Source organism: Phocoena sinus, chromosome 2 (assembly GCF_008692025.1).
Source record: "Phocoena sinus isolate mPhoSin1 chromosome 2, mPhoSin1.pri, whole genome shotgun sequence".
Taxonomy (NCBI): Eukaryota; Metazoa; Chordata; class Mammalia; order Artiodactyla; family Phocoenidae; genus Phocoena; species Phocoena sinus.
The window spans coordinates 93,625,792-93,653,150 of NC_045764.1; the positions used below are offsets into that span (position 1 = coordinate 93,625,792).

General features: G+C 56.1%; 1 protein-coding gene across 6 annotated transcripts; it reads right to left on the minus strand.

Annotated features, from left to right (window-relative positions):
* Nucleotides 1-294: 294 nt before the first annotated feature.
* Nucleotides 295-24,894, minus strand: BAHD1 (bromo adjacent homology domain containing 1). 6 transcript variants are annotated; one of them, XM_032623313.1, is made up of 7 exons: nt 24,694-24,894; nt 7,642-9,081; nt 5,495-5,874; nt 4,352-4,511; nt 3,872-3,948; nt 3,025-3,125; nt 295-2,558 (listed from the first exon to the last, which is right to left on the minus strand). In XM_032623313.1, the coding sequence occupies exons 2-7, from the start codon at nt 9,065-9,067 to the stop codon at nt 2,369-2,371; spliced, it is 2,334 nt and encodes a 777-aa protein (XP_032479204.1). In that variant the 5' UTR covers nt 9,068-9,081; nt 24,694-24,894; the 3' UTR covers nt 295-2,368. The 6 variants fall into 6 exon arrangements, with proteins under 6 accessions (XP_032479204.1, XP_032479202.1, XP_032479198.1 ...); XM_032623311.1 differs by having other exon boundaries at nt 5,495-5,877; nt 24,694-24,759; XM_032623307.1 differs by lacking the exon at nt 24,694-24,894 and adding an exon at nt 23,378-23,685 and having other exon boundaries at nt 5,495-5,877.
* Between the last annotated feature and the right edge of the window lie 2,465 nt (nt 24,895-27,359).

Consider the following 27,359-nt stretch of genomic DNA (forward strand, 5'->3'; position numbering starts at 1 on the left):
CGAACAGTTTCTGCTGGCCAGTTCTCCAGGGGCATGATCCAAGGAGATGAGGCGGTATCCTCACCGCGCAACCACTTGGAGACCAGTTCCCAAGGATTTCACTCAGCCCACCACGATGCGAAGAAGTCACCTCCAAGTTCCCATTCCCTCTGTCTCCTCTCCTCCCGCTGTTTCCCCACACATTCCTGTGCTCTTTGCTTACTGACCTCGGTGAGCCCTTGCACTGCAGTGGTTAAGAGTGGTGAGCCCCTCTGCACCCACACACAAAAAGATGACACGACACACAGGAAATGGTCCTTTTCTAAATCAATACAATTTCTCAAATTTATTATTTTTTTTCTTAAAGAAGTACTTCTAATCTCTGTCAAAAGGGAGGCGAGGAAAGGTCCTCCCTCCCTTGTAAACACTGAAATACAGATCTGAGAAACCAGGGTCGACACACACAAAAAGTGCATTTTACAAAATATCAACTAAAATATATTTTACATGAATTATGCTTCCATTGAAATTCTACCAGCTGCATTTTCAGGTTCGAAAAAATATTTCCACATCTAAGAGATTTCAAAAGCATTTAAGTTGTGGGCAGTGGACCCTGCCTCCTGGGAGACGAGGGGCCTGATCTGCTGGGTAAGGCTGGGCTCCTTGGCAGCAAGGGCCCAGCGCCCTGGGAAAGAGCAGGCTCCAAGGCCGGGTCTCCAGAGCCACCACGGCCCCACCCCACGGCCACTCTGCCAACCTCTCTTACTGCCCCACCCTCCTGGACTGATGATGCCTTCCTCCAAACAGCTTATTCAATACAAGGGGACCCAAGTTCCTTCCCTTCAGGTTTGGGGTTGGGTTTCCCAAGTGTAAATTCACCTCTGAATGGTCCAGGCCTCACCCAAGCCCAATGACCAATCAGGAGCAGCCATCTGCTTAGGGACAGCACAGGGCTGGGGGATCGCTGGGAGTGCCCTCAGGATTCACTTCCACCTCCCGCCCAACTGTCCTCTCCCAGTGCCAGCCTGCAGGGTCGGTCTGTCCCTCCCTAGGAGAGGGGGACCCAGTGCTGCCCTCCTTGGCTCCTGTCCCCAGGGTTGTGGCCTGTGGAATCACTCACAAGCATGTGCCCAGCGCCGGGCCCAAGCCACACTCCCTCTCCCTACCAGGCTCCTCTTTGGTACAAATAGGAAAGAACCAGACTGCTCCAGCCGCCACACCGAGTGCCCCAGGGCCAGGGCCAGGGCCTAGTTCCGGCAAGGATAGCAGGGGGCTGAGTCTCCTAATCTACTCTGGGGAGCAGCATGAGGTGAGAACAGGGCCCCTGGGCAACAGGAACAAACTGAAAATGCAGGTCCTTAGCTCCTAGAGTGAGTGGCTGCAGCTCAGCAGGTCTGTGGACTGATACAGTGTTGATTCTCGCTGGGATGTAAATTAGTGCAATCTACAAAAGACTAGGGTAAGAGGTGGCAGGGCAAGGGGAGCCACAGCACTCCTTTGGTTTGATTTCAGGTGGGTGTGGCTTGAAGAGTCATGTGTGAAGTTCTGCAAGAGGTTTCCTAAACCTCTAAGTGTAAGGCAAGAGGAAAAGTCTTCAATAAATCAGGTAGCAATTTTCCTTGCCCCCTGCCCCCACCCCCTCCCAGCTCCCTTCTGCTCTCCCAGACATGACAAACCCCATGTTGATCAGTTAATTTCTGGGAGGCCAGACCTGCTGGGTGGCCTTCACCAGGAGGTGGACAGCAAGCTGACTCCCACAAGGGGGCCACACCCATGACTGTGAGGGCTGGTAACTTGTCCCAGCACCAGGGGCTACTACAGGGGCAAAGGAGGAATGCCAGAGAAAGGCCCCAAGTTCAGGAAGAGAAAGTCAATGCTCTGGAAGCCAGACTTTGGCTCCCTAGGCCTCAAAGGAATGAGCTCGGAGCTGTGCTAGAATCTGGGAGAGCCTGGTCCCAGGCTAATGGGGAAGCAGCGGGTCACAGTGGGTGAGGTAAAGCTGGCTCCCACTCCCCCCTGAAGGGCCCAGGGGAGGATAAAGAAGGGCCTGGTTCCTGAAGGACCTTCCCCCAATCCCCCCAGGGGCCATGCCCCTGAGGCTTCGCTCAGCCTCAGGGAAGACTGCTTCTTCAGGAGCCTCTGCCCAGGGGACCACAGAGAGGTACCCTGGGCCAAGCTGAGGGCTCTGATGCTTTTCGTATACCCTGGCCTCCCCTTCCCTCCCATGGGGCCCAAATCCATAGGGGCCCCTGCCCTCCCCCCACAAGAGAACCACAGGCCAGCCACCTCAGGCTCCTGTGGCCCCTTAACCAAGTGCTGTGCTTCAAGCAGTGCCCTCTGCCCTGAGCCCCACTTGCCCGTGGGCAGCCCCAGTGTGGGCATGAGGGGGCTACTGTGGGTTCTTGAGGATGCGGCCATGGCGGAAGTCATAGACATGGCGGCAAAGAAACACCAGCTCAGGGTCCGTGTCCTCGGGCACTGTGCGGTGTGGCGGGGTGGAGTAGTCCGCAGAGGGGGGCACCAGTGCTGTCTTTCGGCTGGGGAGACCCTCGCCTCGACGCTTGGCCATGGCACAGAATCTGCAGTGACACACCATTCGCTGTCTTTACCACAGCTATCATAGCAGGAAGACCAATTCCTTCCCCACCCTGCCCAGAGGGCGGAGACACCCCCTCCCACCTCCACAAGGGCAGGTGCTGCCTCCATCCCTGTCCTGGGCCTATGCCCTCTCTGCCAACCATCTTCTCTGTCACTGGGGAACCACACCTACCAGGGCCTCCCTCCCAATCACCTGTCAATTCTCCTTGATTTTTTCTGAGAGCAGTACTGTAACTATCCCCGACTCTGCAACTCTGCCCCAGAGGGGGAACCATTTTTCTTTTCTTTTTTTCCATAAAAATTACATGATGGAAGCAGACTGTGGGAAGAAAGTTCTAGGAGGTCAGGCCCAGTGAGTCAGATCCCCTTGGGGATCACAGGCAGCGCCCAAACAGCCCTGGGAAGTCTGAGGGGAGAGGCTAGCCAGAGGTACAGGGCACCACCCACCTGCAGTACTCGGCAAAGGTCAGCACGTAGCACTTCTCTTCAATGCAGGCCACACTATTCTGGTCCTGATGTCTCGATGCAAAGACTTCATTCTGCAAAGGCTCAAGGGGAGGGAGGAGGAGGTTGGCTACCAGGGTGGGAAGCACCTAGCTCCAGGAGCAAGGCAGACATTAACCACTCTGCTGGTACTCCTGACCTGAGATAGACAACTCCAGCTAGTGCCCAGGAAACTAGGGAGCTTCCCTGGAATTTCAGCCTAACTGCTCCTCATCAAGCAGCCCAAGGCATTCCTCCCAAGTCCTGTCCTACTCAGGAGCAGCCAAGTACCCGCTCCAGCCTCTGACTGACATCTGTCTCCCGACCCCCACCCCAGCCCAGGGGAGGAGAGGGGAATTGGTGTGCATTCTCCCATTTAGATGAAAAGTCCCAGAGAGGGGAAAAAAAGTAAAAGGGAGCCAAGATCGGGGGTGAAGCAACCCACACACAGCTTGGTAGATAGCAAGGGGTGTCAGTAGAGTCTTTTCTCCCCTCCCTCTCCTGCTGCAGACAGTAAAGGTGTGCAGCTCCACCTCCCCTTTCCTGTCGCCAGGAAGACACAACTACTTGTGCCCATTCTGGCACCCCTGCTCTTGGGGGCTCCCTTTCTGCCCCACCTTTCAAGACAAAGGTTACTATTCCCTTCAAAACATGAATTGGGGCAGTGTTGGGAAAAGAGGCTAAAACTCAGGCCTTTCCCCAGGTTCTCTGGTGTCCAAGGTAATGAGTCCAGGGACTTGAATGCCCAGGCTGCCCCCGCCCCCATACCACGTTCTCAGTGCCCCAGCCTCTCCCCCGCCAGGCAGCTCACCTCGTGCATGCTGGGACTGCGGCCTCCCTGTAAGTGCTCTGGTCTGTAATACCACAAGAGGCTCATCATCAGCTCTCCTAGGCGGGAAAGAGAAGCAATCAGGGCTTGAGCTAGCAGCTCCAGAGTTATTTAGATAGGCAGGCGGGCTGGCCACCTGCCCTGGAGGCTCATCCAACTTCAAAGCCTAGGCCAATTCTGCAGGCTCCGGCCACCCCTATCCCCTGCCTTGGGCCAAGTCTGGCAATTCAGTGGCCTAGAATGCTGTTAGGCATGGAGGAAGGAGGAGGAAAAGGCACTGACAGGTGAGGCAGGGTGACAGGTGCTCAGGCCCCGATGGCTGGAAAGGTTAATGAGCTGATCCAACCCAAGCACAAGGCCGTCTGCAGCCCTGAGCACCAGACAGACGCTGGCTTAGTGGAAGGCAGACTCTGCCAAGGACGCAGGACACTAGTGCCAGGTCGAACTCTAGACAAGGGGTACCTGATTCCGGGTTCTCCCAGAGGGCAGAGATCTTGGCCACATAAGGTGTGGACGTCTTTCGAGGGCCTGACTTGAGCAGGACAGTGTCCCGGACTCGGATCGTCTCTCCATGCCGCTCCACCGCCTGGTAGCTCTTTCGGATGGCTGGTTCCGGTTCATCCTGAGCAACAAACCAATGACACAAACAAGGCTTGTGGGGCCGCACTCAGCATGCGGAGGGAGTGACATCCTCTCTGTGCTCTCCTCAGGGCAGTCAAACCGTTGAGGATGGGAGACTGCCAAAGTGGTTTGCACTCTGGCCCCTCCTCCCTGAGCCTGGCTTTCAGGGGCAGGAAAGGGAATCCTCACCGTTGGAGAAAGGAAGAGAAATGGGAACAGGGGTAAGAAAGTGGCTCGAAACTTCTGGGCCTGCACTCTGACCACCACACCCACGACAGCTGGCTCTCGTGCTCCAAGCCCCCAGCACCGGGTAGGTCCTCAAGATTCCTAATGGGCAGTCTGGGTTTGACTCTTAAACCACAATGGTATAAGCAGCAAAGCCTTATCACAGGCAAATGACTTAATCTACTGCTAAGCCTGTTTCCTCGTCTGTGAAATGAGGGTAGTTCTAGGACCACGGGGTGTGTGCGTACCTCACGAGGCAGTGGTGATGATGAAAGCGGATAATGCATGTAAAGTGCTTAGTTCGGTTCTGGCACCTAAGACGTGCTAGATACATTTCAGTCTACATTCTTTTCATCATCCCAGATGTTCCTGTATCACCAATTTTCTCTGCCTATCCCAATTTCCCCTATACATACTTATCCAAAAAGCCTCCAGGGAAGTCCTCCACTTTATAATCCGGGATGAGAGGTGAAGACACTTCAGGAGGCTTCCCTAAGAGTCGGTGACAGAGATGGCAGCCACCAGCTGTGACTGACTGTGCATTCCGTGACTCCCCAAGGCACAGGGCACAGGATCAGTACGAGTTGGGGGAGCAGGCCGGGCCAGTGTGATCAGCTCCTGGGGTACAACTGAGCTTGAACCCCTTGTCACTTCTCAGAGTGGCCAGAGCCAGGGGTTCCTGGGACCCAACTCACTGCAGGTCCTATGTCCCTAACCGCCACCCTCCCTTCTCCCCATCAGCTGAGAGCTGGCACTCACCAAGACATAGACGGCTTTCTCACAGGCAGCCCCAACGGGCACCCAGCCGTTAGTGCGGCGGCGGCGGCGGCGGCGGGGGCGTGGGCGCTGGACACGAGGCTGCTTGGGGTGGCTGGGCCTGCGGGCAGCCTTGCTCCGCGCAGTGTGCCTACAGCTAGAGCCTGTGCGCAGACCTGACTTGGAGCCACTAGGAGGCTTGGCGCTCTGAGGGCACGCGCGAGCTACTGTCTGGGGCTCCGAGGTGGGTGTCTGAAGATGGGGGACAGGCTCTGCTGCAGGTGGCACGCTGGGCACAGGGCATCCCAAGAGGGGGTGGGCAGGTGAGGCAGGGTGGCCGGCTTCCGGGAGAGGAAATTCCAGCTGGCCCAGGGACCTGCAGCCTTCTGGGAAAAGGAGAGAGGGAGGTCAGGGCAGGTTAAGGATAAGCAGGGAACCCCCCGGCCCCTCTGCTTTCAGAGCCTGCTTCTTTTAATTCTAAGTGTGAACCCAAAGGCCACTGAGGTGGCAGGTGGGGTCAGAGGCTGTTAAGGGAGATGATCAGTGACTGGCCAAGGGTTTTTCTTGACCTTGGAGACTGGCCCACAGACATCTCCATCTCCTCTTCTAGCCTGAGAGAAGGGAAAGTAATGGGAATGGCATCTCTAAGCTCTGACTTAATCTTCCTTCTCTAAGGTTTCCACCGTACTTAGGAGCAGGGGATCTGGAGTGAGACCAGGATATGAGTCCCAGATCTGCCACTTACCAGCTGTGTGACTTCAGGCAAGTCACTTTACCTTTCCGTGCCTTGCAACAGAAGTAGTAGTTGTGAGTATCATATAGTGTGTCCTAGGTGTTTTCCTATCAAAGTATTAATTCTTCACATCCTTACAACCCTATGAGGTAGGTACCATTTACCCCCATTTTACAATTAAGGAAACTGAGACACAGGGTGGTTATTGGTTTGTCCCACAGTCGCGTGGCTGAAGAAGTGGGGAGAACATTTCAGTCTGGCTCCAGAATCTGTGCTCAATTAACATGCCATATGGCCTCCCATATATAAAGCACTAAGAACAAGCGCCTGGCACATGGTGCTTACTGGTGTCCCAGGGCAAGGGGCTAGGGGTCTTGGGTCCCACAGTTTAAGTGACTAAACTTAGAGAGTGGTACGGAAGAAAAAGAAGAGCCTAAAAAGAAGCTTGTTCTCATTTCTTAGAGCTCCAACTCATGGGAGAACCTGAAACAACCAGTCTGGCCAGAGTCAACCGGTCTATAAAGTTGTTTTATGGACCCCTTCAAGAAGGGCTGTGCAGGGGAGGGGAGAGCCCTGAGAAGGCCTGGCCCCTCACTTCACCAGCAGCAGGGCAGACCTGCTGGCTAGCATGGCTCTGGTCACCTCACTTCCACCCAGGAGCCAGGAAGGGAGCCTGGAGAGGCATGTGAGGACACTCCTTGAGTCTGGGGAAAGAGAGATCACTTAGGGGTGTCTCATCAACTACGGCACGAGACTCTCAGGTGTCTGGATCTTGCCAAGAAGGTAGACACCAAAGTCCAGGCCCTGACGGCAGCCTGTCTGTTCTCAGAGTGCGCCCACCCGGTCTGTACCTAGCAAGGTGATTCTAAGTCTGAGCATTACTTCTCTTTCAAGGCCTGTATGGCCAAGACGAAGCTGTCCTATTGCAGCTGGTACCACCTACGGGGCCTAGTACCCACCACCCCTCCCGTGAATGCTGAACTCGGTTGGCATGCAGATGGTCTGGGTTCCCGGGAAGTAAGGAATTCTAGTTTTCCTCAAGGAAGGCAGAAGGACATGGGAACAACTTGGCAAAAGTGCTAATTTCAGCATCTAACTTGCTACTCAGAGTCTAAGAATGGGCATCCCAGTGGAGAGGGAGGAGAGACACACCCTGCCCACTTCACCACCACAAAGCTACCTAACTGCCATGCCGAGAAACCTCCATAGACAGTGGGTACGGAGCAGGGCTGCTAAGAGCTAAACACGGGTCTCTTTCCTGGGAATCTCCTAGGCTGGGGGCACAAAACTAGAGGAATCCTCCCTTCTCAAAACCCCCGACTCTCCCACACGGTAGACAGACGCCAGTGCACCCCACCCTCCTGGGACACTGCTTCTCAGAGACTCCCTGGTGTACCCCACCTCCAGGAAGGCATACCTGCTGCAAAAGGCATTTTGTAGGGACAGCCGCCACAGGTAGTGCCGATGTGGGTAAGAGACGGGGGCAACATTTCACAGATGCTGTAGCCATTCACTCCAGTATCCTCACTGGAGCAGTAGCGAGAACCCCATGGAGGGTGCTGGAAGTGGGTGCCCGCGGCGGGCACTGAGCTCGGGGCCAAGAGGAGCCCCGCGTTAGCTGCAGCCACTGGGGACAGCTTGTCCTCGGGGAGCACGGAGCAGGAGGGGTAGCCCCCACACCGCAGCCCGGCCTGGCTGCAGTACAGGTAGAAGCTGCCTAGCGCGGTGAGCTCAGGCCCACCACACAGGCCACTGTAGTCGGCGGGGTTGCCAGGCATCGGTAGCGGGGAGAGCTGGGGTGCGGGGAAAGAGGGCTGGTGCAATTCCTGCTTGGGGGCAGGTGACTCCTCGCCTGGGCGCCCGGGCTCCGGCTTCAAGGCTGCTTGCCCACCCATCAGCAGGGGCAGGTGAGGGCGCAGCCCCAAGGGGCTCTCTAGAGCCTCGCTCAGGGGCTGGTAAGGTGGCTGGCTGGACGGCCCACGAGGGGTGGCAGATGGCCATGGCTCCTCGGGGTGTCCTTGCCAGCCGGGTGGGCCTGCAGCCTCCCCAGAGCCAGCCCCCTGCCGGGCCTTGGGATAGTTCTTGCCATTGACCTTGGCCCACTTTGGCCTCGGGGCCCTCAGTGCTGGTGGCTCAGTGGAGTGCCCATCTGCTTCTGGATGGGCACGAGGTGGCCGCAGGGGTAGCTCCCGCTCCTGGCTCAGCTTTAGGAAGGCAGCTGCATTCAGGCTGGCCAGTCTTTTGGGAGCTGGATCGCCATCTCGGCGGGCCCCTTCATCCGGTGCTGGCTCTGGGGACAGGTCCCGACTTCCTCCGAGGTCCCCCAGCCGGGGCCGCTTCTTGGAGGAGGCCCAGCCTCCAGTGGCCCGGTCACGGTCCCGGCTGCGGTGGGGGTCTCCCCCTCGGCTGCGGCGGGTGCCCATCAGGCTGCTGGTCTCTTCCCGCTCCAGCAGCAGGTTATTGAGGGCCTCAGCGTTGAGGGAGGCCAGGCGCCGCTTGCGGGGCTGGGGGAGGCCAGTGTCCTCACTGGATGGGGCCGGGCTAGGGGGTTTGGGCAGGTCGGGGGGCAGCTCATCAGCCTCATCTGCGCTCCGTGGACCAGCCACATTCTCCAGGCGGGTCAGCAGCACTTTGCAGGCCTTGGGCTTCTCGGGAATTAACGGGCGCTTCCGCAGTGGGTAGTTCTTGCGGCGCCCTGTGAGGTGCCCTGGGCTCTCAGGAGGACCTGGCTCCACACCCTCTGCCCCCTGCTCCATACTGCTGCCTTCCATCTGCAGGGGCTCCTGGCGGCCCGTGGGGCCCGAACTCAGCATGGAAAGAGACTTCCTCCGAGTGTGTGTCATGGAGTACCTCCAAGCTGCAGGACATAAGGCAGGCAATGAGAGAAGCCTGCCCTGGCCTGCTTTCTCCCCCACTGCAGCCCATCCCGCATCCCCTGCAGTAACTCTGGCCTGCATCCCCTGCAGTAACTCTGGCCCGCATCCCCTGCAGTAACTCTGGCCACTCACTCCATCTCCAGCTTGGATGTTCCCGGGACACCCCCTTCCAGAGTGCAAAGGTCTAGTGGGGTCAGGCTACCAGCAGCTGTGCAAGGACTGGCTGCCCCACTCTCCTCTGAACCAAACCCCTGGGGACCCTATGGAGCAATGCAAACCCCAGAGCTGGAAGACAGAAGAGGCTGGGGGCAAAGCTCTCGGTTGTCTCTACCTGTTCTTCTCCCACTAGATACTCATCGTAGGACAGGAGGAGACTGTCCTGAGGACATGGATCCAGGATAGGGGCTTGGGTGGTGGGAGCCCACCAATTCCTTCAAAGACATTATCAGTCCCCTCCCCCTTCTCGAGGCTTCTGAGATTGGCCACAGGAGGATAAGGAGATGGACAGTGAGGAGCTGAGATGAGGAACCTGCCTGCTGGGCCGTGGAGGAGGCAAAGTCCACCTGTGAGGACACCTGCCTGGCACATACAGCAGGACAGCCATAACCTGGGTATTGCTGGAAAGCCCCCTCAAGAGTGAAGGCCTGGCTGTGAGGAGCCTGTGGGGGGAGGTCTCAGCCAGCCCATGGAGCCAGCCCCACCTTAGTTCAGATTCCAAACGGCCCAGTGCCAGTGCCTGGGGGAGGGATGTCAGTAAGGCTGGGGCCAGCATTTCCAGGTAGGAAACCCAGGGACCACACTCTAGATCTGTGGTACAGCTTTAAAGGCCCACCAGCCACTAAGAGCTGGGAAAAGTAAGTACCAAATAGAAGAACTAACTCAGGCGACAAACCCAGGCAGCCCTGTTAGTCCTGCCTTATTCCTCAGGACTCCCTCCTTGTAGGCAAGATGCCAGGCAGGAGGCAGGATGGGGGTGAGTCACAGGAAACCCAGAGCCCCAGACAGAAAATGCCTGCGACCAGGCATCATCCCTTAACTTTGCTTAGCAGACACCCTCCCCACCTCCAACATACCTGGGCCCCCCGGGCACCCCCGCAAATGAAAAAGGCAGCAGGCTGTGTGCAGGAAGCTGCCACAGCCCAGGCAATGGAGAGCTGAGGGGCAGGGTCGGGGGGACGGACACTGCCGGCATCGGTGGTCAGAGACTACTATGCTGTTCACTCCCTACCTAAACCCCAACAAAGCAAGATGCTGCCGAGTAAGGTGTCAGACGGAGCTCTGCCCTCCCCAGCACTCTGGGACCCCTCCTGCCCAGCAAGCTTTTCAGCTTGATTTCTCCGCTGCTATTGTTATTCACTCTCACTCCACCAGAGGAGCTGGGAGCAGTCCCTGCAGGGCCAGGATTTAACCCTGAAAGTCCCAAGCCTGAGGACTCCCAGGGAATCCAGAGCCCTTCCAGTAGCTCCTGTGGCCTTGGGCCAGTGGCTGGGGTCACTGGGTACCCTCTACCCTCTCTCCAGAGGCATGCCACTAGTTGAGAAAGAGTGCTCCAAAAACCAGGCTGAGGGCAGCAGGGGTGTCCCTCACCCCTGAGAAAGAACTTGGAAAACTGGAAAAGGGAGGCGGAGTGCCAGGCATTGCTCTGGCCACACGCGGGGACCTGCATACCCAGAGACCAGGCCCCAGGCAGGACAGAGAGTCACAGAGGCAAATCCATTCATTCCTGAAGCACAGACTGGAGTGCTCCTGAAAAACCTCAGGCATCTGCTAGGCTACCTAAGACTCTTTCTTTCTTCTGATCAGGGTGTCCACCCATCCCTGATTGCTCAGCACGCTTATTAGCCCTCAAAAGAATCCCAGTTGCTTATAACCCCAGGCCCTTCCCTCAAGGGCAGGGCACCCCTATGCCAGAGGTGAAGGAGCAGGAACAAGGAGAAGCACATCTGTATTTCTTAGGGAAGCCTGCGCCCAGCCCTCCCCCACCCCCAAAGGGCCTGGAGAAGGAGGACAGTGAATAGACCACACAGTTGAGCAGGGGCCAAAGCCCCTCAACAGGCCCCAAGTTACCAGAGGAGTCGGGCCTGGGAATAGCTGGTGGCCAAGGCTGAGGTCACCTGGGCTTATGGCCTTTAAGGACATGGACACCAAGCAGAGTAAGGAGGAGTGGATGGGAAAGAGAAAGTGAACACAGGGAGGTGTTTCCAAGCCTGGCCAATGAAGAGCTCTTAGCGGACCATGGTCGTCCTTGGTCTGCCCTCGCTTCCCCCCACCCTCAATTTGCTGGTAGACTTGCTACGTGGATGGATGGCCCAGGGATTCTGAGATACTTGGTCCCACTCAGTCTTTCCCTTGCACTATGAAAAACATTCGGAGAAAAGCCTTCCACTTTCGGGAGTCTGTCCCTAGAACCTGGGAATTTGTTCCCGGCAGAGTATCTCACTCCTTCACCTCCCTCTTCGTCCCTCAGGGACACCCACTGTCCCTGAGGCTGATGATCCCAGGAAGCTTCTAAATCAAAGGGTGCAAGTCACATTTTCAAATCAAGCATATTGGGCCTCCTGCTAGCCTCCCTTGAATTTGCCAAATCCCATCACCCGCAGAACTCCTAGCTTTCACGTGGTGCCTAAGGCAGCAATGTCACTCACGCTCCTGAGGAAAGGCTGGGGACTCTGCTGCCTACCGCACTGCACTCCAGGCTGGAGAGAGTCAGTGAGTCATGCTTTGAAACCAGATGGACGTGTGAGAACTTCGGCAGCAGCTTTTCCCTGGGGTGGGGCTGGGTGGAGGGGCGCCCAGCCTGCCAGGGCCCCTCCAACCTGCAGGGGTGGCCCAGCTCAATGGGGGAAGAAGATCCCGGGAAAGCAGGAGGCTTGGTTCCCATTCCAGCTCTGCCAACCATCCTGCTGTCCTGTCCCTCCCACTTACACACCAGCTCAACCAGGAACTTTCTGCCACTACCAACAGACAAGAGTGCCCTGCTTCTCTCAGACTACCCTCCTCTTCTCTGGGAAGCCCTGTCCTCCCAGGGGCAGGTAGTTCAGGCACCCTCGGGAGAAGTTTCCTAGGAGGGACTCCCCAGGGCGTCTTAGAGCTCGCCTAGACCATGTCAAGCAAGCCCTCACTGAAGAAAACCAGTCTGAAGCACAGTGGCCGGCCGGCGGTCCTCCGAGCCAAAGACCCAATGAATCACAAGTTGAATCCAAAATCACAAGCCTGACCAGGGCTGGGAGAAGTCATCTCCACAGAAACAGAAAAGGAGGGAGGCCTTGTCTTTTGCCCTCAAGCTGCAGCAGCACCTTATACGTAGCCCCCACGGCCCACCAGGGCAGGTGGAGGACACCCAAGGTACTGTGTGCAAGGGCAGGTCAAAGGCCTGGAGGAGATGGGCTGTGGGCACCAGAGGAGAAACGAGGGCAAGGGTGGGGGCCTGGATGAGCAGGTCGAAACCAGATCACTCCCCCAAGCAGAGGCTGCCCTGGGGCAGAAAGAGGCCCTCAGCCTTGGCCATGGCTCTCCCTAACTTACCCAGCTCTAGGCCACACCCACACCCCCATCGTTAGGGGTTCAGGACCCAGGGCTCTGCCCCACTGCTCTTCCTGAAACCTCTCTTACCCACTGCACTTGAAACTTTGCTTTTCAGGCTTTTTGGTTTATCTGTAATGGGAGGGAGTACTTGGGGTTGGGGGGGCGGTCTTAGGTAAGAGCAGACCAGGTGGTCCCCTGGGTGAGGGTCAGGAAGGGCCCTGACCCAAGCCACCTCCCTCCAATTACACCTAAAGCCACACAGTAGGCACCGAGTTAAGTAAGCACTGCCCACTTCTGCAATCTCTCTTGGAATAAAATAAGCCCCTCCGCCACCCCTCAACAGAATAATACTTTTTCACGACACTGAGTTTCTTGAATCTGCTATCAGAGAAGAAAAGCAGCAAGAGCACAAAGGCAAACTCCTGTTCTTTTAAATTTAGTTGATGTTACTTCATGGAAAAACAGAGAGGTGGAGCTGCTGAAATTCTTGTGATAAAGCCACATAAAGATGCGGCTGGTATCTCTTGAACCCCCCAGAGCCAGTAAAATGGAAACAGCCAAAGCTTTAAGTCAGCCAGACCTGGATCCAGCTCTGGCCCTCATGAGCAACTTACCTAACTTTGCTGAACTTCAGATGCCTCATCTCAAAGAGACACATCAGAAAGAACCTTACCTAAGAGTGGTGGTGAGAATGATACTAGGGACCATGCAGGAGCCTAGCAGAGTAGGAAACGGGCAGGCCAACATCCTGGGGATCCCCCTCTTTCAGACCCACAGACAGTGGAGGGTGGCCTGCCCTCAGCCCTCGAATCCCCACATTAGGAGGAGTCCAGAGCCACCGCGAGTGGTGAGAAATCTGAAAACGCAGCCCGTACGTGACCCCTGCTCTGCTACCGCTCCATTGAAAACACCCGAGTGTCCACCCCGGGAAACGCAGCCGTGCCACCCTTATCCCACTCGGGACCCAGTCTGGGGTGAACTCTGGGGGGCTCGGTTTACAATGCAGCGAAGAGGGCAGGGGCAGAAATTGTATCCCACAGACCCTGAATAACAGCTCCACGCCTCCAAGAAACAAGAAAGGTGAGATCTTCAGATGCTAAAGGCCCAGGGGATGGGGTCAGAGGGCACTTGCTCTGCCTGCTGCTGCCATCTGACTGCAGCTTCAGTGCAGGCTCCCAGAGAGAGCAGAAGCCTTGGCTCCAGCAGCTCAGAGCTCAAGCCCCAGGGTACTGCCCCGAAGAGAGGGCCTCCCTGGTGCCCATTCAGCCTCACTTGCTGTGGGTACTCAATTTACTCTGCAGTCGGGCTGGGACCCTACAAACACCTGGGCAGGGAGCACGGCGCGTGACCAAAGGGAACTGGCCTGACCCGTCTGGATGCGGCTTGTTTTATAGACTGCCCTCGGGTCGTGGCCATCTGAGGAGCTGGGCCCGCCTGCCCCGGAGGCACCAAGCCTATCTCTGGCCTGTCGACCACCTGCTCCTCACACTTCACACTGGGGGCTCCCAGGAGCCCAGAGAGGCAGGAGCAGCAGTGCAGGGGAAGGCCCACCCCCACCCCACACAGGGTCTGGTGCAGCCACCGGCCCAGCCCCACAGCCGGGCCCCACCTTTGGCTACTCCTGTCCACGCTGAGCATCCCAGCGGGAGCGCCCAGACACACGCGCCCAGAGCTACACCCGAGCGTCCAGAACCTCCATGTACTGCTGGCTCTGGACCCAAGGCCAGATATCACACCTCTTGTTAACATCTCTGTGGGGAGGGAGGGGACTCAGACTATGAAATGGACCTCTCCATCTTACATTAGAATTGCAATTAAGTACAGGAATATAGTAACAGCAGAGTTGGTGGAATCTCCTTCACCTTCTCACTGGAAACAGCCAGTCCCTAGTCTCAGGGCAAGGCCCTTCCTTGCAGGTAGGGGGGATGAGAGTGAGGGAGACAAGACTTACCCCTGGGACCTATAAGTCAATATATACACACAGACCCCTGAGTGAGGACAGTGGGCAGAGAACACTGTATTTTAGTCACACCACAGTGCTCTGCTCTAAGAAACTCAGACCTGACAAATTAGAAGGTAATCACGTGCAATACAAAACTAGTCTGTAGAGGCTTCCTCTAAAGGCACATGTCCCTACTGAAGGCAACCTACCTTCCCCTAGCTTCTTCCCAGTGCCCAGCTCCTGTGTGCACCAGGCAGACCTCTATGTGCAGGTGTCGGTCCAGCTAAGCCAGAGCACCCGTCGCTCACTCCCAGGCACACGCACCTCTTGTGACCTTTGCTCATTCAGCCAACGTTTGCTGGCCCCTCGCCACAGCTCAGCAAGGCAAGACCCACACGGGGCTGGAAGCCACTTCGTGCCACTGCTAATCCGAAGTGGGTTTGGTCAATGGCTTGAACTTCTCTGAGCCTTGGTTTCCTTACCTACACAGCAGGGCTGTTATGAGGATCAAGTTAAATAAGAGTGTGTGTCAACTGCCTAGCAGAGTGCCTGGTATACAGCAGGCGCTCAACACAAGCTCATTCTTTCCCCATACATGTCAAGTATCACGCTAAGTGCTGAAGAAAAATGCAAAGCAGACTGAGGAACTGGAGCTTGGGCTGGTAGGAAGACAGAGGACAAGACAGCGTGACAGGGCTGTGACTGAGGGCTCGGAGCTCGGTACAGAGAGCTTGGCTCCATGGCAGCTTCCCAGAGGGCACATTTGAGCCAGGACTTTCAGACTCTTACTGAGGGTCTATGATCTACTTCTTTCCAGGTGTACTAAGCCCAATGGGAAATGGGCAGCACTTTGAGAAAGGTGCTTCCTAAACATTTGGAATGGGCGGGAGACAAATGCAGCTTTCCCCAGACTCACCACCATTGGCTCCATACAGGATTACTCCAGGCTGGGGCACAGGGAGCGCCAGGCTAAGGCTCCCTCAGACCCTCCCACCCAGACTCCACAGTGCACAGACCAGGCCAGAAGCAAATCTCCTCCTGGAGCAGGACCCATTTGCTCCCGGCAGTTAAAGTGTGGAAAAAATAAAGCAGGAACAGGGACAGGGAACCTCAAGGCTCAGCAACAGGTCAACCAGGAGGAAACCTCGTGTACTGATGCACCGTTCTTCAAAAAACACAACAGCTCACCAGCCTGCTCCGGGCACCTGCCCAGGAGTGGCAAAGGATATGTGCTGTTCAACCACCAGGACACTCCAGGAACCAGTAACTTGGATTTCTAAGATGGTGTGCCGAGACTGGAGGTGCAATCTCTTGTCCTGAACACAAGAAACTGGCCAGCCAGGCCAACATGGGATCTCTGCCCTTAGCCTCCCCAGCAAAGTGCTGATGTCCTGAATGAAACAGCCATGAGGAACAAGACCCAAGACAAGGGCTTCCCAATACTCCCACAGCGCAAACAGAAACACAGGCAGCCAACCTGAATATCTCACGCCTAACCAATTAACTGTTTAGTAACACCCTCATTATGCAAGCTCTGCAGGGACAGGCAGGCTCCGCCTTCCTCACCAATAAATCTTATCCACAGGGCTTAGTAAGAACTTACTGAACAAATGAAGATCTGGGTGCCCACCTGCTCCATCCCATATAACATTTCCACCCTAGACTGATGGCCCAACTTACAGCCCAGAGAAACTCTGACCTCCAAACTATCCCTCATCCCCAGGAGTCCACCTTGCCTCTTCAATATAATCTACAGTTCAACAGGCTACTTTAGGAATTCTCTCATATTACACAGCACAACCTTCTTCCACGACTGTCCTCTTTCTTCTCTCTCCCAACCTGCCTAGCTATCTCAGGAGACTATTCCTCTCGTTCCACTTACTTCTTACAGTCACCGTCACTCTCATTCATCCTTGCCACCCCCCACTCCCAGTGGCTGATATCATCTCACCCTAACGTGGAGAAAACAGAGAGGCAGAAGAACTTGCCCACACTCCCACACCATCGAGGGCAGAGGCGGGGCGGCTGGTGTCAGTCCCCAAGCCCACGCCCCAAACCGCAACACAGGACGGCTGCTGAGTCACAGACCAACACTCGAGATCAACTTGCATGTGCAATTCTGCTTCTCTGTGCTGTTTTAGTTATTGGCATTAACACATTATTAGTTTTTCCTGATTTTTCACCACAAAAGAATTGAAAATGTACTACGATTAAAAGCCATCTATATACTGGCCAGGGAACATAAACATAATTTTACAAACTGTTTCTACAGAAAAGTCTGCTCAAAGTTCCCAATATGCTCTTAGATGCACTTCTGAAACAAACCCATTTTATATCCTCGAAAGGGATAAGGGCTACAAAGACATGTTTTCTTGATTTTAACAGTCAATCCAGGAAAGGAGTCTACAGACTGCCCCCCCCCACCCCATGCATCTAACCACGCCTCGAATCAGATGAAATCTCCATCACAGACTGCAATGAAGACTGAAATTTGGTCATCACACTCCAAACAGCCATCTGAACATTTGAAGATGTATTTACCTGACCTCTATGGCTACCTCTTTGGGCCAAATAAGTCCAAGTCCTTCCAATTTTCTCTGACGATTATCTCTTACAGTCATTTCATCTGTTTTACAATTCTTTTCTACACTTTGTCCCAACTGTGTGAACGCCTCCAGGGACACCCCTCACTACTGAGGAGGGCCTGCTGACCCTGACTATAGTGGAATCGCGACTCCATCTTCCATTCTGGCATACACATCAGGATATCCTGGCATCAAGCAACACCCTAATACCTTTGCTGTGATATCTGCAAAGATGCTCTAAAAACTAATAATTCACCTCTAGGGAATTCCCTGGCAGTCCAGTGGTTAGGACTTGGCGCTTTCACTGCTGAGGCCTGGGTTCAATCCCTGATAGGGCAACTAAAATCCCACAAGCTACAAGACACAGCCAAAAAAACAGTAATAATAATAATTCACCTCTAAACCACCTGGCCAGATGAGAATGTGATTAACAAACTGAATTTTCCCCAAACATTTAGACAGGCAGCTGCCGTTGGAGAAGGACCACCCCTCTCCTCTGCAGGTAGGAAACTGAAAGAGTTGCACGTAAGGAGGGCTGGGGCCCAAACAGGCACTGAAGATGGAAGGGAAGTATGGGGTGGTAAGTACCACTCCAGGTGAGACCCTGGGGTCACAAGAGGCAGAGACACACCAGGTGTCTTAACACACCAGGTGTGTTAAAGCCCCCACCCCCATCCTGCAAACCTATTGGAACAGAAACAGAAGAAAAAAGATGCAGACCTCAAGTTTCTGCCTGGCATTGATCCTGTTAACTAAGACCAGTCACTTGTCATTTTTTCATTCAGGTAACTTGGTTATGGTGCCTCAGAAATAAGTTCCTATTTCAAACCTCAGAGAGGCTGAGAGACAAACCCATTCTCTTATTCCTGGTGCCTGCAGAATATCTCAAGGGCAATGTTATTATTATTGTTATTATTACTGGTGGGACACTGAGACAGGTTAATAACAAACCATCTTTGCAGGTGTTTCCCACTGGGAAAAATGGAATCTGGATGAAAATGCTTCCCGGGACATCACACAAAGTCCTGGATGTGACTTTGCCCTGAGGCCTGCTCACCAAACCCACCACAGTTAGATCCCCAGCCGCTAGACCAAGTCACCTAGGGCAGGACACCAATACCTCCACCGCACCCCAGGGCCAGGCTAGTACTCAGCCACTCTGCAAAGCCAGCTCATTGGAGCCAAGGGCACTTGTCTGGCCCTGAGCAGACGGCCTGCAGCCTCAGCCTAACGGCCACTGCTGCTGCTACTTCTCCCTATTATCCGGTTTACTGCTCGTTAGTGGCAGTACCAGGAGGTGAGCAGGGGAAACATAAAGGAGCTGAAATTCAAACCAGTCTATTTTACTCCAGTTAGGTGTCTCCCCTAAAAACAGGCAGGATTTCATCAACCAGGACCTCCCTGTCCCCTTCTCCGGGGAGGTCGAAGCAGCCTGAAGGGTGAGGCGCTGCAGAATCTCAGAACCCCAGGTGCCAGGAGCCTATGCTTCTAATCATCACAGACTCTTGACTATATGCTGTATTGTCCACCTTTTCAGGGTTAGCAGGCACTTCCAGCCATGAGGTGGCCCATCACGTCAAGGCCGGGGACCTGCCGAGCAGGAGCACTGGGGCTGCCCTCCGTGTCAAAGCGCACTCTTCTTGTCCCTCCAAAGTCCCCAGCACAATGGCAAGTTCACAAAGGAAGTAAGTCCTGCCAGACTATGCTAGCAAATTCCCATAAATACTCGGGCTGGGGTAGTATTGCTTATGTAAAATGCTTCCCCATTGAGAGATGCTGCTTTATTTACATTCTTCACAACCCATTCATAAAAAGGAGGCCCTTTAATGTTGGGGCTGTTCGTATAATGCTCCATAAACCTGGCAGCTTCAACTGGCGGCCTTAGTTCAACGCAGGCAACTTCTCAACTCCAGAGACATTTTCCCCTTAAGCTTTTTTTTTTCTTTTTAATGACACCTTGCGACAGGGCGCTGAGGCCAGATGTTGCCGGAGCAAGGCCAAGAGGAGTAAGAACAGATAAAATGAAAACACACAAGTCCTCCTGAATGCTGGGACAGAGGTGGGGAGGAATGAAAATAAAGAAATCGAAAATCCCCACAGAACTCCAATGTGAACTCTGTATGCTGGGAGGCTTAATCCCTTCCAGGTTTACTGAAACTTCCTTTATGGATGTCAAAACGCTCCCCAACTTACACCTCTATGTACCAGAGACAGTGTGGAGGGGATTTTTTTTTTTTAACCCCAAAGGAAAAGATAGAAAAAGGCTCTTTTTGGTTTTTAATCTGCATTGTGGGTGAATTAAAAAAGCAGAAATTTTCTCTGCTTCTTTGTAAAAGTGTTCCAGGAGCTGCTAGATCCAAGAGGGGCACAATTTGCTTACAGTGGAGCAACTCAGACCATCCTCAGAAAGAGAGGAAGGGCCGTGTTCTAGGACACACAGCACAAACAGCCCAAGCAACTGAGAAGAGAGGCCAGGAGATGCATTCTGAGGTAACCTGTCTCCTGCTACTGTAGAAGCAAGGAGGAGAGAAGTAGTGCGGATTTTTTTTTTTTTAATTGACGGGGGAGCGGTCTGCATTGCCATGGCAACTGTGAGGGGTGGCATTCCTGCTTGGAAGGGAAATGCTGGTCCATTAATCATCAAACTGGGGCACAAAAGGGAGGTTTGGGGGAAAGGGGATGGATGCGGAATTTATTTTTTCAATGTCTAGACTCAAACCAGTCACCAGTCCTCTCTCCCATTTCTCCCATGGCCCAGGGTTGGTGGTAAACAAAAACGGAAGTTCCAAGAGAGCTGGGATCATAAGCTCTCCTTTCTGATGGGTCCAGTGTGGGACTGATGGTGCCTCCCATATCAGCGATGCCTCTATAAACAACTCCTCCAACATCAGTCCCCAAAGCCCTGTCCACACGCCAGACCCAGGAATCTTCCTTTTCTGTTCTCAGAAGCGTGTTTTCTCCCCCATTTACACCCAGGATTGAGAAGGGATAAAACATATGGATTCATTTAGCACGGACAACAAGGAAAATTGCATAAGAGCAGCAAAGCCGGGTAGCGAGAATGGCCTGGTAAGGTAGGAGGAAAACAGGATTACAGTCCTTTTCCAATTCATGTCTATATGGTATCATGTGAGCAATCCACAGGACAGACTCTTCACCAGCTGGAATATCAGAAGCAATCATTTGCTCCCCACGCTAAAGCACCCCAAATACACCCTATGTATATGCCTTAAAAAGGTCAGAAACCACCAAGGACTCCTATACTAGCATTTCTAGGGAAACAGAAGGGAACGTTTCCCTTCCGCTCCCACTCAACTAAGCAGCCAACTGCATTTATTCATTCAATAAAAACGATGTGCACAGCACTATACCAGAAATCCTAGAATACTCACACACACACAAAGGTTTAATACTCACACTGTCCTTGTCCTTAAGAAACTTCCAACTGACAAAAACACTCAAGAAGACACCATGTTATAAAATCCAGGGTCACAATCTCAGAGGCAAGCAACGCTGGCCTGGAGTGGTCTGAGATGAAGGATGAGAGTAGGGTTCAGGCAGAAGAAGAAGGCAAGGGGCTCCTAACTGGGGACAACTGGCGAAATCAGCAGGAGCAAAGATGCAGGGAGATAAACATGCACAGCGCAGCATGGCTAGGGGAGAGCCTTAAGGGACACTGTCTAGGATGAGATTGCAGGAAGAGGGGAGTCACTGCAAGTTTGTGGGTAGGGGAGTGACATGGGGAAAGGAGTGCTTTACAAAGAATGACCTACCAGCTGTGTACAGACTGGATCAGAAGGGCCAGAGGAAGCAGGAGGGACAGGGAGGTCATGATAACAACATAGGCCTGACATGGGAACAGCAGGGCAACAGAAAGGAAGAAAGGGAGGGAGATATAAAAAAGAGAGAAACTCTTCACTGGCTAAACTCTCCAGAGCAAACCCTCTTAAACACTTGATCTGACTGACATGAGTCTCCTGCCAGGTAAGAGCCTGTCAAAGAGGAAATTATTGTTGTGGCCATTCTCCTTTAGGTTCTGGTGGCCAGACAGGTCACCCCCTTCTGACTGCCACCAAAAGAAATCACATACATACTGGAGAGCCCCTCAGGAGACACAAAGACCTTGAGATGCTGCATCATCCTCTGGATCTTAGACATACAATTAAATTCTCTCAGAAAAACTTTAGTCTCCTGCATGAGGTAATACCTCCCTTTCCCACAAGCCTCAATTCCACTCAGGCTGGGGTCTAGACCCTCTTGGGGAGTGGGGATGGAGGGTGGCTATGAATTAACTCCATGCTCAGACTAAGCAAGGGTGACAGGCGGTTTTCCCAAGGAGGGATTACAGTCAACCACAGCTGGGAGCAGCTCATAACCAAAACCTTCCTGGGGTAGGACCCAGATTTTATCAAATATGTACATTCTAAACACCCTAAGTCTCCCTGTTTTTGTGGTCCCAACTCTTCCATTAAGTATGGGATCACAGGAGAGGGCACAGGAGCTCTGAGTGGGTTCTTACATATGCAAAAACAGCATCCAGCTTAGAGCTAGTAACTGGTGGGGTCAGAAGCACTCATGGCTTAAGCCACTGGTTCCCAAATGTCCTCTACTTGGCCAAGGACAGTGGTGTTCCTCCAGGACATGTGGTCTCTCTGGGGTCCTTTTCTCCTTTTTGCAGAAGGCATGGGGGTGGAAAAGGTGGGAGGAAAGTCCCTCAGGTGATAGAAAGGAAACCTTTTTTATTTAATAATTAAATTCCTGCCTGGGTTTATAAACTCAGCTTCTCATTTCTCTATGTGAGTACCTTCTTTCACTAGTGCTGAAGGCAGTTGTCCATGGATTGCTGGAGCACTTCTGGGACGTATTTCCTAGTCCCCAGTCCAACTGTTCTTCTGCCCTCTTAAGACTAATGACAATGGGCAACTAGGAGATGTCCCAGGTGGGATTAACCCTCTGCCTGTGGACAGAGTCTTCTTGCTGAAACCCCTCAGTCCTGGCAGGCTCTAGAGCTGCTCACCGGACTCTCTCCTGGTGAGTCCAGTAACCCGGTCGCCACCGGCCAGGCCCACCATGTGCACACCCCCACCTCTGTCCCTCTGCCCCACTGGGTCGACCCCACTCTTCCCAGAACAGCGAGGTGATCCGAGGCTGGAGCCGTGAGCCAGTGCCGTAGCTCCTCCCGGCGGTCGTCCCGGCCCCCGCAATCCCCAGGGCAGAGTCCGGCCCGGTCGCCCTCCCCTTGGGGTGGGTGGCTCGGACCCGCTCCCCTCCCCGACGCCACCACCTGCGCCCGCTCCGGCGCCGCCTTTGTCCGGCGCTTCGCCGCCAAGCGGGCCCCTCGGGCCCGACCTGACCCGGCCCCCGGCCCTGGAGGAGAGGCGGCGAGGCAGGCAGGGCCAGGCCCGGCCGCGAGCACTGGGTCCCGCTGTCACTTAGAGGCGGTCTGACAACTTCGATCCCCCGCCCCACCTCGGACTCGGCCGCTGCTCCGCACGGTCCCCGCCGGGCCTCCCGCGGCCCACACTCGCTTCTCGAACCGGTTCCCTTCCCTCTTCGGCGCCTCCCTTCCTTCCAGTCCGATCGGGTCTGGTCTACACTACCCCCCGCCCCGGTGTGGCCCCCATCCCCTGCCCCCCATCCAGCAATAACCGGTCAGCTCCCTGCGCGGGAGGGCGCCCCCCACCCTGTGCTGGCGATCCCGCGGCGCCGCCCCTAGCCGCGGCCCCTTGCCTCGGGGACCTCGATGGGGGGAGGGGGCACGGGGGGGCGGGGGCCTCGCCGCCCGCGCACTCGGAGGCGAGCCGGCTCTGCCTCGGCGGAGAAACGACCGGCGTCCTCCCGCCCTCCGCCGCCCGGGACGCCCGCGCCGCCGCCGCCCGGCCAAGCTGCCAGCCTGCGGCCCCCACCCACCCCGCCCCCGGCCTGCGAAGCGGGAGGCCCCCGGGGGCTGTCACCTCGAGGCGCTCCGCACTCCCCGATGGCGGGACCGTGGCGCCGGACCCGGGGGAGAGAGGCGGCACGAGCGAGAGGGCGGCCGCACCTGCTTCGCGTCGTCCGTCCGTTCGTCCGTCCCTTCCCGGGCTGGCGGGGGCGGCGGCGCGGCGCGCTCGGTGGGGCGCGCTGACGGGCGACCGGTCCTCTCCCCTTCACTCGTCTGCCTCCCTCGCTCGCTCCCTCCCGCCCGCTCGCCCCTTCCCCCATCCTCGACTGCGGCCCCTAGCTCACCGGGACGGCGGCGCGGACGGCGCGGCTCTGGGCTCCCGCAGGCCCCGGCCGGGCTGGAATCCGGCGGCTGGAACCCCCCGGGGGCGCTCAATTCCCGGGCTCCACGCTGCTGCGTCAGCGCCTCCTCCTGGGGGCCGGGGCCGGGCGGGCGGAGCGGGGGCCGCGGCCGGGCGGGGCCGTCGGGGGGGCGGGCGCGCCTGGCCGGGGCGGGCGGACGGCGGGGGCCGGACGGGCGGGGCAGGCAGCCGGACGGGCGGGCGGCGGGGGCCGGGCTCCGGGATCCGCTACGCCGCTCGCGGTTCCCCCACAAACTCCCCGAGAGCGGAGCCTCCGCCGCCCTCCTTCCTGCTTCCTCGTCCCCAGCCAATCAGCAGCGCGCCCCTCGGCCAGCTCCGCCAATCAGCCGCCCCGCCCTGCGCTGGCCCCGCCAGCCAATCCGGCCCTCGGCTCCCCCTCCCGGTCTCCAACCAATCAGAACCGTGGGTCGGTCGTCCCAACGCAGGGGGCAGCACGAGGCGGCCGCGGGAGGCGGTGCGGGGAGTGGTGGGGCCTGGGGGGAGGGGTACGGTGCCAAGGGTGGTGGAGGGGGCGGTTTTCTTTGCCGGCTTCTTGGATTTTCTCCTCGTCTCCAGAACATGAGCCCGTATCCCATGGTGACCCGACCCTGGAGCCCCAATCCCCTAGCTGCTACCCGCGCCCCCCCCCCGAGAAATCTAATCTCACCCCCGCCCTGGCCGTCACCTCTCTACATCCCTCGTCCCCCTTCTCCTCTCCAGCACCCAGTGGAGAGAACTGCGAGCCAAAGAACACCCCCACGCTCGCCAGCGGCTGCTGCCCCCAGGGCAAGGCTTCGGGAAGACCAGCCGAAAATCAAGCGAGGACAACCCCCCTTTCCTGCAGAAAGGGCCCCAGACTCCAACGAAAGGGCCCCGACTGCTGAGAAGCCCCTCCCGCCCTTGCCTCATCTTTCCGACTTCCCTGCCTGCCACGTCTCCTTTCCTTTCAAGCAAGGTCGGTCCTGGCTCGGTAACCCCTCACCCGCATCTCTTTTTCCTCTTTCTCCCCTTCACCTACCGCCCCCCACTCCAGCTCCTAATTCACCCTTCTCAGAAGCAGAGTGTGGAACCCTCATCCATTTCCAGCCGACAGCAGAGCCTGGTCTGTGAGTCCTTGACACCCACACACCCTCTTCCACCACCGCGGGGAACATCAGAGCTCTCCGGGGGAGGGAGGAGGGGGTGGGCAGCCTGACAGCCCAGGCTGGACTCCCCCTCTCGCGTCCCCAAGCCAGGATGGGACCAAGTGTGGACACTTACCTGGCTTCCCCCTAGTCACCGAATGCTGTGGCTCCGTCTCACACCCACAGACGTGCCTTTCCAAGCCCGAGCACGCTCGCGGGGTCAGCGGGGTGGGTGGGCACAGCAGGCTGAGGTCACACGGAGGTGTGGGAGGTCCCTGTGAGGTGCGGGAAGGGGCTGTGTCTTCGGCACCTTGTATCGCCAGAGTCGGCAAAGGGCTTCACTTCAACAAGCACTGGATGCGCACATAGTAGGTTCTTGAGAAATGCTGAGTCCAGCCTAGAACAAAGCCTCATTCCCAATTCAGGCGGGGGAGGGGAGCTTTGGGAAGTAAAAGGAGGAGCGGCAAAAAGGGTAGTGTCAAGTCACCAGAGCCTGGGAGCAGCCCAGGGAGGGGCTGAGTGGAGGAACACCTCTGGCAGAGAGAAGCACCCCCAGTGCTGGGGCTGCCTAGGCAAGAGGAGAAACCCAGCCTTGGAGTGTGGCTGAGGGACTCCTCCTGCACCACACATAATGCCTAGCCTTTCCTAGACCTTGAGACTCAGCACTTTAAGAAAATCAGGGCTGTGAGCCCCTATGGCTGGGAAATAGAACCCTAAAAGACGGTTTGCCATCTGCCTCTGGAGCTGTCAGTGGGGCCCAGACAGTCTTAGCTGTGTTGGGGGACATGTTTAAAGGAGAGGGCCACCCAGGAGGGTGTGAATGGAAGCTGAACACTAAGACTGTGGCACAGCAACTTCTCAAAGGGCCAGGGTCTCCTAAGACAACTGCCCCTACTTCTCCCACCTCCCACTCTTAGGGAAAGCAAAATCCCCAAACCTATAAAAAAACACTAAAGGATTTCTCCCCTCCCTGAGCCTCCCAGGACAAAGATTCCTAGCAGTACCCCACCACCATCAGGCCAGCCCTACCCCCACCTCACAAAATACCCCCTCCACCTGTCTGTCCCGTGAGCTGATGTCCCCCACCCCTCATCAAGAGACTGGTGGTAGAGGGTAACAGCAGAGGTGGCTGCTGGTGCTGACCCATGCCATCTGGCACACTAGAGCCAAGGCAGAAGAGGGGAAGGGGCCCCTGTCAGCAGCCCAGCCTATGGTGACCTTGGCTTCATGCCCACTAATGGGCAGGGATTGAGGCCAAGAGGGTCAAAAAAGAAATGTACCTAGTCACAGGAAAAGGAGACCCAAAGGGCAGGAAGCCCGTGCTCGGCCTAGGAAGTGGTTGCAGGGTGAGGTTGGAGGACTGGACTTCTCCCCAACATCCAGGAGTGAAGATCCAATGGCCCTAGGCTGGGGGAGTGGGGAAAGAGTTGTCTTTATTTGGGGCCCTGGTGGGAGGAAAAAAAGGGAACATTGATTGGAGAGGAGGCAGAGTGGTCATGAGAGCCCATTCCAGCCTGCCCAGCCGGCCCAGCAGCTGGAGGAATTCTACTCTCAGAGCCTCCCCCATGTGGGTGGCTGTCTCCTTTGCCCCAAGAAGCTCTCACTATGGTTTGGAGACAGAGGCTGGCTGAGGGCACTTGATGTTCCTCCTATGCCAGCCCACTGATCTACCTCTGTTCCCCATCCATTTTGTTAGTGCCGGTCAATGAGCCAATAAAGAGACCAGGGGCTGCACACCCTGCCTGTTCCCCAAGGGACCTTTTGGTCTCTCTTCTTCACCCCACTTCCAGGGACCTCTTCACCTGGGCTTCTTTCCTTTCCAGTCCAGAGCCGATTCCAGGTGTGGAAGGGCTCCACCTCTTCCTCTAAACCTTTCCTGAATGAATGCTGCCCCCACCCCACTCCACCAAGGCAGCTGTGCCAACGCCTGGGGCCCCTCACCTTTCCTCACCCTGGCACACCCAGTAGCCCAGAGGTCCCCCACTGAAAAGGATTTGCTGCTTCATCTGGAGAGAGGAATGGATTCATCAGGTCTCCAGAGTCACCCCTTCTCTGCCTCCAGGCAGGGGGCTCCCTCTACCCAGTCGCCTCCAGACCCATCAGGAAGGGTTAACTGCCTCAGAACGGGAGAGCAGAGAGAGAGAGAGAGATGCGGAGAGAAAACATCCAGGGCTGAGAGAAAACACGCTGCACACCCCTCCCCCACCACGTACGACCAGACTGACAGCCGGGACAGACTGGCTGCTCCGTCATCTCCAGTCCAGCCGCCAGGCACCTCCCCCACTGCCCGCCGCAGTCCCTGCAGACCGCCTGCCCTCGGGTCCAGCCACCTGGCACAGGGCAGGGCACCACAGCGGGGCAGCGCAGTCCTTGCGGTGGTGGCGGTAACCACTTTCCCCTTCCTGCATTCCACGCCCTGGTCCTGTCTTTCCTGGGAGTGGGGTAGCTGTTCTCTTGCCCGCCCCCCCAAGAGTGCGTGAACTCTAGGTGTCAAGATCACTGACTGAGCTACCTGGTCCCTCATCCCCACTGGACAAACTGGAGGTCACGGTGCCTTGGGGCAGGGATACCAGGACACCAATTAAATGCGGCTGCAGCACTTGCCCCCCTCCCCCGTCGCAGGAAGGGGGGTGTTGGGGAATAAAGAAAGCTGGACTTTCATAGTCCTTTTATCTGACCCACTCCCTCTTAAAGGGATCGAAACCCCCTGCTTAAAGGGATCTCCAGAAATTATTTGCCCCCAGGCAAATCCAAGTGCAGCCGTCTGTTTGGTCTTTACCTGCTGGGGCCCCTTTCCCTAGG

What these genes read in the sequence shown, in the direction of transcription:
- BAHD1 (XM_032623311.1), bottom strand. Translation starts at nt 9,067, where the DNA reads ATGACACACACTCGGAGGAAGTCTCTTTCCATGCTGAGTTCGGGCCCC. An exon ending in CAAAATGCCTTTTGCAGCAG is followed by an intron (nt 5,878 to 7,641) that starts GTATGCCTTCCT and finishes TCCTTTTCCCAG; the next exon opens with AAGGCTGCAGGTCCCTGGGC. An exon ending in ACCTTTGCCGAGTACTGCAG is followed by an intron (nt 2,559 to 3,024) that starts GTGGGTGGTGCC and finishes GTGTCACTGCAG; the next exon opens with ATTCTGTGCCATGGCCAAGC.